Source organism: Haemaphysalis longicornis, unplaced genomic scaffold, assembly GCF_048455015.1.
Source record: "Haemaphysalis longicornis isolate Haplotype H1 unplaced genomic scaffold, Haemaphysalis longicornis Haplotype H1 scaffold_9, whole genome shotgun sequence".
Classification (NCBI taxonomy): Eukaryota; Metazoa; Arthropoda; class Arachnida; order Ixodida; family Ixodidae; genus Haemaphysalis; species Haemaphysalis longicornis.
The window spans coordinates 43,298,625-43,313,293 of NW_027526460.1; the positions used below are offsets into that span (position 1 = coordinate 43,298,625).

A 14,669-nucleotide genomic window follows, 5' to 3' on the forward strand; every position below is an offset into this window, starting at 1 on the left:
CACGCTAACTCAAATGCGCAGCCATAGTATCACTTTGGTCTTTGTTAGCCAGTAACACTCGATGGTATGAGCATCTCAGTAACGAAGATCGAAAAGGCAATTTCATAAGCACACAAAGGGAACAGTTAAAGCTCTCGGGACACCTTTCTGCTCGTAGACGTATTGCATAAAGAGGAGGGACGAATACAATCTGTGACTATTCTCACGCTGCGTCTACAATTATGCATCACCAACAAGCCAAACTACCACTCTCCTCACCTTTTTACTGCCGCACGCGCTAATAGGGCTTTTAATGTGTTTTGTTCTCTCGACTTTAAGACTTGGTCTTTAAACAGCTGTTAGCACTCGTTCCATGGAGTCATGAACCTGCACTTCCTTATGTTGTGCTTCCGGGTGGAAATGCCTTCCAGGACTGACACGATGTTACCACGAAGGCCCAATTTCAGTTTTGAAGTCAGTGAAGTAGCCATGCCTGTTTTATCTGGACGCCTGATTCCAAAGGATTAACCTCTTGTCATTTTAGTGAGTTTCGGATATGGGTTATTTGCACGCAGTAATTCCATCTAGACGTGACACGATGTTAGCACGACGGCATAATTTCTGTTTTAAGTTCAGTGAAGTCATGCCTGCTTTGTGTAGAAGACGGATTCTAATGGACATAACCTTTGTCATCTTGATGATTCCGGGCATTTCTTCTCCGCTATTCGTTGCATATACGGCTTTATCGAGTCTGCCTATTTACGCGTGACGAATGACGGGCAACACGATCGAATCCGGTGGACGGCATACTTCCGAAGGTTGTTGGTCTCTTTAGTGCACCCGTGGGCGCTAACAATGACGTTAGCCTGTTCGCTGTTACTGGCATCCCGGATGTGGTCCACAAGAAAGCGCCAGTCCGTGTTGTCCCCCAGCCGGATGCCATGACACAACGTCACCAGGGTTCCGGTGAGATCCCGCTGAAGTGACCTGCGCATACGGCATTTCCATTTTAGTTGCACAAAGTTAACGCGAAAGGCAACCGCACAGTCGATGAATAGAATCTCAGTAACGGACGTATTTAGGAAACATTCAGGGATGCCGACAACTGTTCATTTGCACGCGATATCTTCTCTACCATAGCGTTTCCCTAATCGTATAACAAAATGTGCATACGATATAGTCGCGAACAGTTGGATCAATGTTTTAAACGTTGCTTCATATTGTTTTAGCGGTGATTACAATTACAGCTTATTTTTTTCGTGAAATACAGCTCTACTGTAAGCAAGGATAGATAATAGTGCCCGTATGTAACATCGTAATGTAGCATTTGTTGTCTTTTCTGTTGTTTTAAGATATTTTTACGTTACATTCCTTATACACGCTTAACATTGTATGTGCTAGAATTTACTTCAAGGTTAGTGCTTGTTGGGGTTCAGGGAGCTAACCAGAGCCCACGGCTAGCATTTCGTTGCCGCTATTTTAGATTCTCTGACTGATAATCAGAGCCAGGCACTCATATCTGTAGATTACTGTTCGAGCATGTTGCGTTATTAGCACCGTCCAAGAGCGAACATTATTAGCAGCGTTGAGAAGAACAAACCTAAAGTTCCCTAATCTGGTCCTTTAGCACGGAAGCGCATTGAAGAAGGACCTTTTACTTATCTGCGAGATGTCTGAACAAACTTATTTCTGGGAATCGTGAAAACTTCTTTTCCGATAAAGTTATCATTGCAATGCACGCTTTCAACGACAGCATAAAAAGAAAACACTTCATGGCCACTTACCTTTTAAGGCTTTGCGAATTGTTCATGAAATCCTGGAACGTCCGCACACAATTGTCTAAGCACGGCTGGTAGTTAAACTGGCAGGCCCAGAAAACAACGTCCTTCCTGATCAACCTGCGGGAGTTAGTTGCACTCTCTTCAGAGATCAAATCACCGCATCGCGGGGTTCGAGCATCGAAAATATGCGTGCAAGCTTACTTCTGGGGCATGCTTTCATTCGTGTCGTCTTCCCAGTGAAGGCGATCGTAGTGAACTTGCAGTTGGTTCTTCATGTACGCCTGATTGTGAATGAATAAACACAAAGGCAAGTAGGCTACGCATAAAAACCACTCGTAATTTCCTGTCATTATTAAGAAGAGTATTGACAAAGCTTTAGCGCTTAAAAACAGCGCAGAAGACGGGACTAAGGAAGGAACAGACGACGAACACCTGTGCGGATTTTATATTGGGTAGAAAAATTTACATGAAACGTGAAGGGAAAAGAAGAAGAAGGGAAGAAAAGCGAAATAAAAAGTAATATAAAGAGATTTGTTAATATGACAACAACATTTTTGTCCCCGCGTGGCTGTGTCCTATGTCCCTTGCTTAGTCACGTATTCTGCGCTGTTTTTAAACGCTGAAATGTACTGACAAGCCCTTTAGTACACTCTTTTAACAAAGAGGACTCCATAGAATAACTTCGGCAGCGGAAATGTAGAAAGGTATTTGTAGTATTATGAATGCAGTCGTTTGTGGCAATAAAACTACCTTTCTAGTTCTGCTTATTGTCATCAGCTAAAATGCTTTGTTACTATGAGAGGAGCTTTGTTGTTATGTGTGGAAGATGCTGAAGTGTGCGCCTGTATGTTCACATATTTCTAGTATTCACTTTTCACCTACGGTTACTGCATATCGGCCTTGTACGTAACGCATTACAATTAATGAAATAGTTGTGAAAAATCACATTTTACAATTTTATTGCGGCTCTTTAAAGATTCTGTTACTTCCTTTAGGCATTAACGCTCTTTGCAATCCAATTACTTTTTCCGTGTAGTCGATTAACATAACCCATTAAATATTTCTAGCCTCCTTTTTTTTGCAAGACGTGTTAGATGTGCCAGAGACACTAAACTCCTGGCAAAACGTTCAATGCTTTTATTTTTTTCTTTTATCGAAACCTCTCTCCCTCTCTGCCAATCTTCCAAGCCAAACCAAGCCTGGCAGCAAAGCAAAGCAGCAGCTACGTACGCTTGAATTTTTCTCGTAAGACGCGTTTTAAAGTCGGCTCCTCCCGCAACACAGCAGTCGTGGTAAACAGCGAGACACGCCAAAGGGCCCGCATATGAAATCGAGGATTCGACGGACGTAAACATATAAATAGGTATATAAGCGACTTTAGCTACAAGAGCAAAATGTTTTTTGGATGCGAAGGCATCTCATTCAGCCGCCTCGTCCCTGCATCGGGCGTCGGCGTCGGCGTCGTCGTCGTTGTTGTCGGCGTCCACCCCTCCCCCATTCTCCTCGCCGCGTCAGCTTCCTCTCCGCCGCTCACCCCCTCTTCTCTCCGATAGCGAACACACTCTCGCGAGGGGCATTCGATTGCATTCGATTGGCTTGGCTTGGCTTGGCTTGGCTTGGCTTGGCTTGGATTGGATTGGATTAAAGTGGATTGTGTTGGATTGTGTTGCGGCATAGCCGCGGCAGACGCACTGCCACTGGCGCCGGCGCGTCCCCTCACCGTTATGCGCGCTATAAAACACGGTGCCTGCGCGGCTCCGCTCCATCGTTCCAGCGCCGTTCCTCCGCTGTCCAACGCTGCAACGTGACCCCCTATGCGTCGCATCTACACAGGGGTTCCCGCGAGGGGAGGTGGGAGTTTTTTTTTCAATATGGTGGGGTCTACATAATTACAGGTGGCGTCCCCCAGCACTTTAGCAAGTCCACAAGGGATCCCCCGCATACTCGTGGTTGAGGACCACTGCTTTAGGGTCTTTTTTGTTACTTTTTTGAGGAGGTAATTGTAAAGCAATCGGTTACAGTTCTTCTCTAACGTGCACAAGTCTGCTGTATACGCATTGGTTGCCGGCATCTGAGAGAGTTCAAGCGCGTACCTGCCACTTGGCATAGAAGTCGGTGGCGCGAAGGCGCGTGTCGAGCTCGTCCACCGTGTTGAGAGACGACTTGAGCGGCGCGTACGCAGTCTCACGTCGCACGTAGTCTAGGATGTCCATCGCCACGGAGTAGCTCAGGTCTCCAGAACTGCAAGTTCAGGCGCACTTCGTGAATGGCTGAAGTGGCCCTCTGGCAAGAACATTTCGTCACCTTTGATGAATTTGCAAAACCTCTGAAGTTATGCACTGACGAGGCCATGTTCCTATTAGACAAATCGAAGGTAGAGACTAAGAAACGCGTGTATAAATGACGAGCTTGGTAGATCCAGCTTCTAATTTCACTATTCCTTTTACCGTAACTTTGTATTTGCAGAGTAAATCTACTCATCGCGCCTTTCTGTGAAAAGGACGGTTGGTTGTTTGGCAGGCCATAGATCAAGTGAGTCACCTAAAGATAATCAGGTTTTTGAATCTTGATGGTCCATGGAGTCTGCCGCGGTCCACTTTTAATAAATTTTACTTTAGCATCTCTCCCGGTATACAAAATATGGGGACATTCATGAGCGTCCATTGCACGAAGCAGGATATAATGTAGTGTCGGCAGCCGTAACACCCCATCTCGGAGGATAATGGGAGCTTTGTGTGAGGGCAGCTGGCAGCTTTTTATCCAGTTACGACGCCGCCCTTACGTCGCTATTGGCACGTTTCCTATGCCAAGGCGGCGATTCGGAAATTGCAAATAGTGTTTTCCAGAGCTGAACTGCAAACAAGCAAAAAAAAAAAAAAAAAAGGAACTGATAGCAGGCATGCTAGGTTAAGCAAGAAGAAATCCAGGCAGTGTCACGCTTAGCCGCTTGGTTTTGCCGCGAAATACAAGAGGTACTAGGCATAGAAAAACACGCTGAAAGCTCTTAGGTTGTCCCGAGGTTTGGTGAAGACAGTTCTGCAAGACATCTCTAGTTGTCGATTCAGTCAGTCGCTAGTTGTATCACAGCTCGCATGAAAGCACGTGGGAATATGGTACGTCACTCGGAAACAACGTAAGTGAATAGTGTAATCGTCTGTAAGAAATCTAACGCTCAGCACCTGTCTAAGCAAGGCGCACACAGAGGCCGCAGTCAACAGCACCCGTAAAGTGAAAGGACCCACTTTTTGAAGTTGTACTGTATTGTATGGAATGGCATTTTCCGACATGATGCAGCACGTCTTAATCTCTGAACAATTTTGTTTAATTTTATTTCAATTTTATTTAAATATCTGTCCGCACGCGCGTACGTACGTATGCCGCAAAATTCCTTCCCCAACCTTGTCCCGTTCACTACGTGAGTCCGAAAGCTATAGTAAACTGTTGAGTTGTTACGATGCTGAACAAAAGGTCACGGATTCAATTCCGGTCACGGAGGATACATTTTTCTCATTTCTCCAATGTCAGTTTGAAACGAAACTCTGATTCTCCTACCACTGTGGATAGCTTGAGCGAAGTGTCTTGTGTTAATGCCTCTTAGGAAGCTGATCCTACTTTTTCGCCAATTAGGGTTCCCACCAGGATGCTGATTAAGATTTCCTTCTGCGTTTTAGTCAAGGTTGCGTACATATTCGGCATCGTGCTTGTAAATCACGGTACTCCAGCGGTACTCTAACTGTTGCAAGGGCAAATGTAAATAGAAAACTAATTAACACGGACTTCTATAGCAAATACTATTGTATAGTGAGGATTTGTTCGATCTGGAAGCTATGCCGAACAATTTCTGCATTAATCATTTTCCAGCACAGTAAAATACAAGAAAGAAATGGTGCGTATGTATGAATGCGACGACCCAGTTTTTATTTCGAGCGGAAATATCAGAATAAAGCTCGCACAGATGTGTTTTTATTAAGCCTACCTAACATAAGCTCCACGTCCTAGAATTCCAAGAAAGAGCGAAAGTTACTTTTTTACCGTCAGATAATTAATACGGCAAATTTCGGCACACATGTTCCAGAGAGCATCCCATTTCCGGACAGCTTTGTTGCCAAGGATGAAATGCACGAGCTTGTTTTCTAATCCTGTGGAAGATTTTAGGAGTGACTTTACGTGCCATTCGGCGGCAGTGCACAAGGGACGCCAGCCTAAACTACGCTTGCCACCTCTTGCAGCACTGGTTTCCTGCGCATCCTGACTGGGCAGGAGAAGGGACGCGGATCGTCGCAATCTCGGATTCACCGTCGGTGGTGGCTACTTCGGTCGTCACCTTTCACCGGAATCTACGACGTGCGCTTCAACACGTGACGGCGACGACTGCGCTCCTAGGCCTGCTGCAATATAAAAGGCAGTGAAAAGGACGCACCCCTCAATTCGGCGGCAGTGCACAAGGGACGCCAGCCTAAACTACGCTTGCCACCTTTTGCAGGTGAGTAATTTAGTATCAAGTCAACTACCCCACTGGTCGTATTTGATTGCACTCCTGCCGAACTCACTCCGGTGTTGTCAGTTTTTGGATGGGGAAAGACGGCACAAGGGGAGCCAGTAGCAAGGTTCCTGAAAAAGATGTTACAGACACGAAAGACATGCGTGAGCTATTATCAGCGTTTGACGAGTTCACACGTGATCTAAGGGCGGAATTTGATGAACTGAAAAAGTCTATTTCGTTCTGCACTGACGTCTGAAATGGCGTAAAGAGGGCAACTGAAGAAATAAAAAAACTGAGACAAGAAATGAATGAACTTGTCAAGCAAAACAGGGACCTAAAAGCTGAGAATGACAGGCTGGCGAACAAGTGCGAGGACCTAGAACGATACCAACGCCTTAATAATCTTGAGATCAAAGGCGTGCCAACTGACAACGACCCTCTCACCGTCATCCAGCATATAGGCAAGAGCGTTGGCATCAAAGTTGATAGCACGGACATCGACACGTGTCACTGGGTGCCCACAAAGAACTCGGATGCACAAAACATTATTGTACGGTTTGTTCACCGCAGCAAGCGAGACAGCATATTGACAAAATGCCGGAAGAGTAGAGTAGACACCTCTGTTCTGGGCATTGAAGCGAAAGATGCAATCTATGTAAACGAGCACCTGACTCAGGCAACTAAGGTTTTGCTTTCTGCGGCGATCAAAAAGAAAAAAGAAGTGGGATGGAAATTTGTTTGGACGGCTTCTTGCAAAGTGCTAGCACGCAAAGACGAAAAAGCAAAAAGCGTCCAAATTTCGACCCATGCTGACATGGACAAAATCGCGTAAAGGAAAAAAAAAACAAAAAACAAAAAAAACGGGACTTCAACGGGATGATAGCTACGCTGTAGCGATATGGCGACGAACTCGGACGTTAGTGGTAACTACTACAGCACAGAAGAATTCAATCGTGAATTCTGTAGTCCTGGAACTTCATTTTCAGTCATTCATATGAATATCAGAAGTACAAAAAACAAAATGGATGAACTTACCCTCTCTCTGGAATCCTTTAATGAGCGCTACGACATCCTCGCCTTTTCAGAGACTTGGGTTACAAACCCTGATAATGCGCCGCGTTTGAATGGTTATCGTTCCGAGCACTTATGTCGCAAAACCAAAAGAGGCGGTGGCCTAGCCGTTTATTTCAAAGAAGAACTGACTTCTGAAGTATTACATGATTTTTCCTTTATCTCGGCAGATGTGGAATGTTTGGCTCTTCGGCTATCGAAACTGGTAGTGCTACTATTATACCGACCCCCGCAAGGGCGAAAACGCAACTTTTTAGAATTTTTCGAGATGTTCTTGTCCTCTTCAATATATGAAAAGCATTCTTATGTTGTCTTGGGAGACATTAATATTGACCTGTGTTGTAATGATAACTATGCGAAAGAACTGAATGCTCTATTATGTACTTATGATGCTGCAAATCTTATCCATGTGCCCACACGATTAACTACGCACAGTGCTACTTTACTAGACATATGCGCGACCTGAGCGACTGAGCGATCATGCGACCTGAGCGACCATTTACCAATATTTTTTCTACTACCTTCTTTTGCTACAAACAAACACGTAAATAACGAACGGGTACATTTTCGGCGAAAAATTACTAACGAAGCTTTAGGAATATTCCTACGCTCGATTGAATCGGCGGACTGCAACCCTCTTTACCTGCAATGTCACGCCGAGAACGCCTACGATGTTTTTGAGGGCTTATTAAAGGATTGTCACTACGCTGCTTTTCCCCTAGAAAAATGTACCTCCAAGCAAACAAAGAAATTTCGCAAACCGTGGATGAGCTCAATCCTATACGCCAGAATAAAAACAAAGAACAAATTATATCATGAGTATCTTAAAAAGAGCGATGGTGAATTGTTTAGAAAATATAAAAAATACCGAAATATGTTGACATCCGATCTTAAGAAAGCGAAGGAACAATATTTCCACAATAAGTTTGAATATATACAGGGAAACCCCAGAAAGGTGTGGGACGAGGTCAACAGGCTTACCGGGAAAACGAAAACACATTTCAAAATGACCACAATTACACTAGACGGTAGGAGCATATGTGGGGAGGCCGTAGCTGATGCTATGAACGCGCATTTTGTGAACGCAGGTTCATACAACATCTGGAATGATAGCGATGATGCTGAAACTACGACATCTGCCACATGTATTTCCGAGTAAATTTTTTTAAGGCCTACTGATTCTATGGAGGTAGAATTGCTAATAAGAAAGCTTAAACTAAACGTCGCAGCAGGAATTGATGACATCGGGCCGTCCGAGATAAAGTCAATTGCACCGTTTATCTCCGAAGTTCTAGCATATATAATAAACCTTACCTTGAGCACTTGTGTCTTCCCAAAAAAGTTAAAAGTTGCAATAGTCACTCCCATATTCAAGAGCGGTGATCCAGAAAACCCATCAAATTACCGCCCTATCTCCGTGCTAACAACACTATCTAAAATTTTTGAGGGTGTTATTTTGGACAGACTCGTTTCTTTCTTTGATATACACGGTATAATAACAGACAGCCAATACGGTTTTCGGAAAGGGCGTTCGACTGAGCAGGCGTTACTTCTTATCAAGGACGCAATATTAGCTAACATGGAAAATCGAAAATACACGCTTGGACTGTTCTTAGACATTAAGAAAGCCTTTGACTCCATACAGTATGACCTGCTGCTTAATAAGTTGTTCATTTATGGTGTACGTGGAATTGCCCAAGATCTTATTAAGTCATATTTGCAGGACCGTTACCAAACTGTGAATGTTGATGGCACAATGTCTTCAAAATTAATGTTGAAACAGGGTGTCCCACAGGGCTCGATTTTAGGACCGTTCCTCTTCCTTGGATATATAAATGATATTGTTTCGATACCCCATTCACCACAACTCATAATGTATGCAGATGACACTAATATCTTTTTTTACGTCTAATAATCTTGCGTCACTTGAAAGCAGCGTTAACGATTACATGCGACGCCTGTCAAACTGGCTGAAAATCAACAGGTTACAATTGAATGCCAAAAAAACTACGTACACCATATTTCGCCCTATAAATAAACCGTTATGCACCACTTTTAAAGTTATGTTCAATAACCAGCTCCTTGAAAGGGTTAGAGAGCAAAAATTCCTTGGCGTTTGGTTTCAGGAGGAATTATCATGGAAAGCACACGTTGAACACTTATGGATAAAATTGGCTCGAACTGTTGGCACCCTGTACAAGTTAGCAACATTAATTCCGCTTTGGCTAAAAAAACTGCTTTACCGCTCTTTGTTCTATTCGAAGCTCTGTTATAGATTATTAGTCTGGGGAACAACGACGTCCGGCAATTATAGTAAAATAATTGTGCTACAGAAGAAAGTGCTTAGATGTTTTGAAAACTATCACGGAAACTACCAGAGTCTGCCGACATCTCCCCTGTTTTTGAAACACGATATATTGAAAGCAGATCAGCTTTACTATTTTAAGCTGCTACAGTACATACAACAAAATAACCTTTGCAGGCCAGGCGTAGATCACGATTCAGGTTATTCAATACGACCAAAAAAGAGGAGAATGCCGAAAACCAGGACAAATTATGGCAAACACACAACTGAATATCAAACACTTTTTATACATAATAAATTAAATGGTAAAATAGATTTCACGCGTTCGGTAAGTGCGTTTAAACAGCACATTAAGAATGCATTGCAGTCACTCGGTCTCCACTATAGCAATTGATATTGCCTGCCATTTTTGTTCACGCAATCTAGCTGAAATTTTCTGGTTTGTTTTCTTGCTTTCTTTATTTTTGTTAATGGCGTTACCGTGCTTAGCGAAATATTATACACATGTGTATAGTTATTCACTGTGTCATGAGAAATGCATGTACTATTGTTGTAACAATTTGTTCAGTTGTAAGCGTTTTTTTTTGTTAATTATTATTATTATTATTTTTCTGGTATCGGCTGTATCAACTGCTTTATATTATGTTGTGAACTTGCTCGTATATAATTTGGATTTAGTTATTTCGTTGGTGTTCTTTTACTAGACAAGTTGCTTTAGATTTTTTTTTTGTGGCAAACTTTTCTCTGTACAGATACCCAAATTGTCAATATCCTTTGCGTAAAATGTACACGCAACGTTGTTGCACTGCAGAGGGACAGAGTCCTCGTCAGGCGATTTAGCCTTTAGTCTCTGTCCCTGTAGCACACGATGTATTTTGGTTTCTTCCAATAAAGGATTGATTGATTGATTGATTGATTGATTGATTGATTGATTGATTGATTGATTGATTGATTGATTGATTGATTGATTGATTGATAATTCCTTGAAATTGTGGATTTAAAGGGGAATACAAGAAGCAAGAGTAGCTAGCATCTAAAAGTCACTTTGAGGGTGCCCAGCCGTATGTATGTTTGGAAACAAGAATTTGCAAATTAATGTATGTATTCAGACAAAAAAGGTTTATTAGACAGGTAATTTATAGCGCCGGGACAACTAGTTCCTTTAAATAGTAGCCGTTTTTTTTTTTTGCTATTTCATGACAGAAGCCGTCTGTCTCCCTTTAGTTGTAATAATATTTTCTTGTTGTTGAGAACTACCCTGCCAGCATGTTTCTTAAATAGACAAAAATATTGTGCTTATTTAGTAAACATAAATTCCGGTTTCAAACGTATCTCCGCTTTTCTGAAGTTTTTGGTGATAAACTTTGCGCCTTTTGGCCTTATGTCTTTCTAGCATATAAACTGTCCCGAAATACTTTTTTGATGTGGTGTTCTGTGTTTTGGATTAATACACGACTAAGCAGCCCCCTGACCGAACTTCCAGCCGAGAAGACGAAGCTCCGCAAAATAATAATCTTCCCGTATCGACTGAGGAAAAGTCATGGCGCGGGCCGACTAGCAGGTGATGGATGCTTTCTGAACCCGTTCGTACTGCAAACATTCACGGCGACCCCGAACCGGATGACAGATGGGGCGCGCTGCGAATAACTGCGACACACTCACTGGGCCAAGGCGTTCACGTCTCGAATCAGCTGCGCCCTGTTCAGCTCTGGGATGGCCTGCAAAAAATATTTTTCGCTTGTCACGGTCGCACACTGTCTGTTTTCCGTACGCGCATTCTTGTGCACAAATTTGAGGCACGTGCGTTCAGGGGCATCGCTTATTTACCCTTGTTGGAACGTACAAGTGTGGGACGAAGCACTTGTCCTTCATTTCAAGGATAACCTACATCACGCCGTACCTCTTACTAAACAAAAGCGACATAAATCTCCTAAATATACTCATACGGAAGTCAGTCAAGCATGCCATAGGACTACCCATGAGCGCGTCCACAGACAAGCTGCTCAGGATGGGCATACACAACACCGCAGAAGAATTGATCGAAGGTCATCTATCAAGTCAAAAGGCTAGACTCAGCCGAACTAAAGATGGACGAAAAATCCTCCTCAACATAGGGTGGGCGGCCCTCGACGCGATCCCGCAGGTACAGATACCAACCTCCTGGCGCCAGTCTTTAATTATTCACCCACTGCCAAGAAACATGCACCCCACCCATCACGAGCCGAGAAGAGCAGCGAGAGCTCGAGCGCTCAACACGAGCTTTGGAAAAGACCCCGGAGTCGTATACACGGACGCCTCCCGTTGTAGAGGCAAGCCATACGCAACAATAGTGGTATCGACCAAGAACAGTCTCCTGGTAAGCGCAACAGTCAAGACCACGGACATCACTGAAGCGGAGGAGACGGCAATTGCTCTGGCCCTCACACAGACGCCGGCACAAACAATTGTCACCGACTCGCAGCAAGCATATCGGAACTACCAATCAGGATGGGTGTCACCAGTTACCCTTAGATTGCTGCAGAACAAAATAGCAAATAGAAAAATCAAATTGGTGTGGACGCCTGCTCACGCCTCCATGGAGGGTAACGAGTTTGCCCACCAACAAGCCTGCGCACTCACACCCCAGGCTACGGAGGAAGGCGTGGAGTACTGCCCGCTTATCACTTTCAGAGAAGTCACGCAGCACTACCGGCTAGAAAGACAGACACTCCCTCCACCTCATCCTAGCCTCTCTAAGGAGCAGCAGACAGTCTTTCGCCTCATTCAATCTGGATCCTTCCCCCACCCAACAAGGCTACACCTCATGTTCCCGGAACAGTACTCGGCCGAATGCAAATTTTGTAAAAAACCAGGATCACTCCGCCACATAATTGGGGAGTGCGACTTCAGCTCAGAAAATCCACCCCTCCTCCATCCCCCCACCCCCTCTTTTAGAGAGCAATGGGAGATTTTGATGTCCAGCTCCTCACTCGCGACCCAGCTAGCGCTGGTCGACCGGGCGCAGGCGGCCATGACATCATATGGGCTCCAGTGAATAAGGAACCACTCCCAATTTAGACGCTCAATAAATGTATTCTCTCTCTCTCTCTCTCCTTGTATCTCTCCTCCTATGTTCTCTTTGCTGCGCTTAACAAAGTTATAATGGATTACCAACTCACTCGTACCCACACGTTGCTGAACGAGTGAGCTCGCCGTCTGTTTAAACAGCCCCAGTAAAAACATTCAGTATTGATTTCCAAGGCGCCGCTGTTTTACAGGTTAGCGTTATGCACCGAACATAAGGTTAACTTACTTGTACTTGTAGTGTACCAACTGGCCCGCCTTCAATCTGTGTTGCAGTCATAAGGTTAAGCCTAAGGCTAGGGTTCGCCCATGGTTGGTTTGTTTACGCACAGAACTAATTAATTCGTTCAAAATATTTGTCACTATAAGAGCACACCTGTCAAGGTCTCGTGGAAAAATAGCATGCAAAGCCAGACGGGCATCAGTGAAAAGGTAGGTAGCTGTTACCCCTAGGGTGGTTGTGAATTTCATCTCTGAATTGTCGGTCGGTGCAGCAGTTAGCAGTGTAACGTGAGGTGGTATTGTTTGTATTGCAATAACTAATCTCGACTATCTCCACCAGGGCGTGGTAATTCTACAGGCTTTAGTGGTGCGACAGAGTAGACAGAAAGTGATAAAACAGCGGAGAGTACCTGCTTTAGCAATAGTCAGGACATTGATTGTCCTAAAAGAGCTTATGTTGGAGGAGAGGGTGCATCCAGCGATATCGTTAAACGGCTGTGGATATTGTCAATTATCATTATCATATTTACCATTGCCCCGCAGTAAGTCAGGCAAAAATGAAGGGATTTCGATTGATGTGCTAGCGTTGCTGGAAACGAAAACAATGGTGTTGTTGACGATGATGATGATTGCTATTGGTTTCCCCTTTGTAGCGGGGTGATGACATGCAATCTTACCAAAAAGAACTAATATACCCATGTTTTACACTCTCGGTTTAATACTAGCGCTGCTTCGGGCATGCACAAAAAGCTTATTAGGCACAAAATACTTTTTTTCCTGTTACAGGTGGTAACTGTCCTAGGCAATATTCCCCTCTCTGCTTTTCGTCCACAAGCATTCTAATCTTCTTTTCGTCCCCTCGACAGCCTTGAAGTTAACTTACTCTGTGATACCCTTAAATTCTAGGGCTTCTGGAAGCCGAATATTCCCTTCATGTAGATTTGGATGGATATCCTCAAATTCTAACACTATGTTCCACATAGTTTCTGTTTCTTTTCCGCAGACCACGCATACCCCATCATTTTGGGAATACTTCCCCACAAAACTCTTAGTTCACAGGCAACCTGCTTTAGCCTCAAAAAGCAAAGCACTGCCTTGGGAATTATCGTAGAAATTTTCCTTTCTGATGTTCAATTTCTCAGCCCTGTACATCTCTAACGACGTTTTAGCTTTCATTCTTTCCCTCCATTTATTCGTTTCAATCAGCCTTGCCTTTTTTTTTTTTTTTGGTTAACTTCGCTGTTTTGGATTCTCCACTGCTCTTTCCGCATTTCGTCGTTAGCTTTCTGGTCTTTCTTAACCACTGCGTGCCTACACTTTTGAAGTACAGGTACCTAAAAACCTTAGCAGACCACCTTCGTTGATCCATTGCTCTCAGCCTCATTTCAAAGCATATTTTACTCTGTGCTTCTCTAACTTCAAAGGACGCCCAGCCCGTATCTCTCTGAACTGCTTCGATAGTTGTTTTTCCATGCGCGCCTAAGGCCAAACGTCCTACCGTTATCTGGTTTACTTCAAGACCTGATAGAACGTCTGATTTTCAGCAGAGTACAGCATTCGCGAACGTGAGACCCGGAACCATTACTCCTTTCCACATTCCGCTTACTACTTCATTTTTTGTTATACCCCCGCAGAGTTCTATGCTTCATCATAGCTGCGTTTCGCTTTCCTTTAACCTTAAGTTGCTCCTCGTGAGTTCTTAAGTAGTTATCCCCTTTGTTTATCCACACTCCCAAATATTTATATTCCTTCACGCTGGTAATTT

General features: G+C 43.9%; 1 protein-coding gene across 1 annotated transcript in view; it reads right to left on the reverse strand.

The window, feature by feature from the left end:
• Positions 1 to 14,669, reverse strand: part of LOC144153160 (aminopeptidase N-like) — a 70,785-nt gene that overhangs the window by 5,183 nt on the left and 50,933 nt on the right. Inside the window, exons 14-18 of the mRNA XM_077684811.1 lie at positions 11,282 to 11,337; positions 3,854 to 4,001; positions 1,962 to 2,041; positions 1,764 to 1,877; positions 790 to 966 (exon numbers count right to left, since the gene is read on the reverse strand). Of these exons, the coding sequence (XP_077540937.1) occupies positions 790 to 966; positions 1,764 to 1,877; positions 1,962 to 2,041; positions 3,854 to 4,001; positions 11,282 to 11,337 (575 nt within the window). The remainder of the gene's footprint in view (positions 1 to 789; positions 967 to 1,763; positions 1,878 to 1,961; positions 2,042 to 3,853; positions 4,002 to 11,281; positions 11,338 to 14,669) is intronic.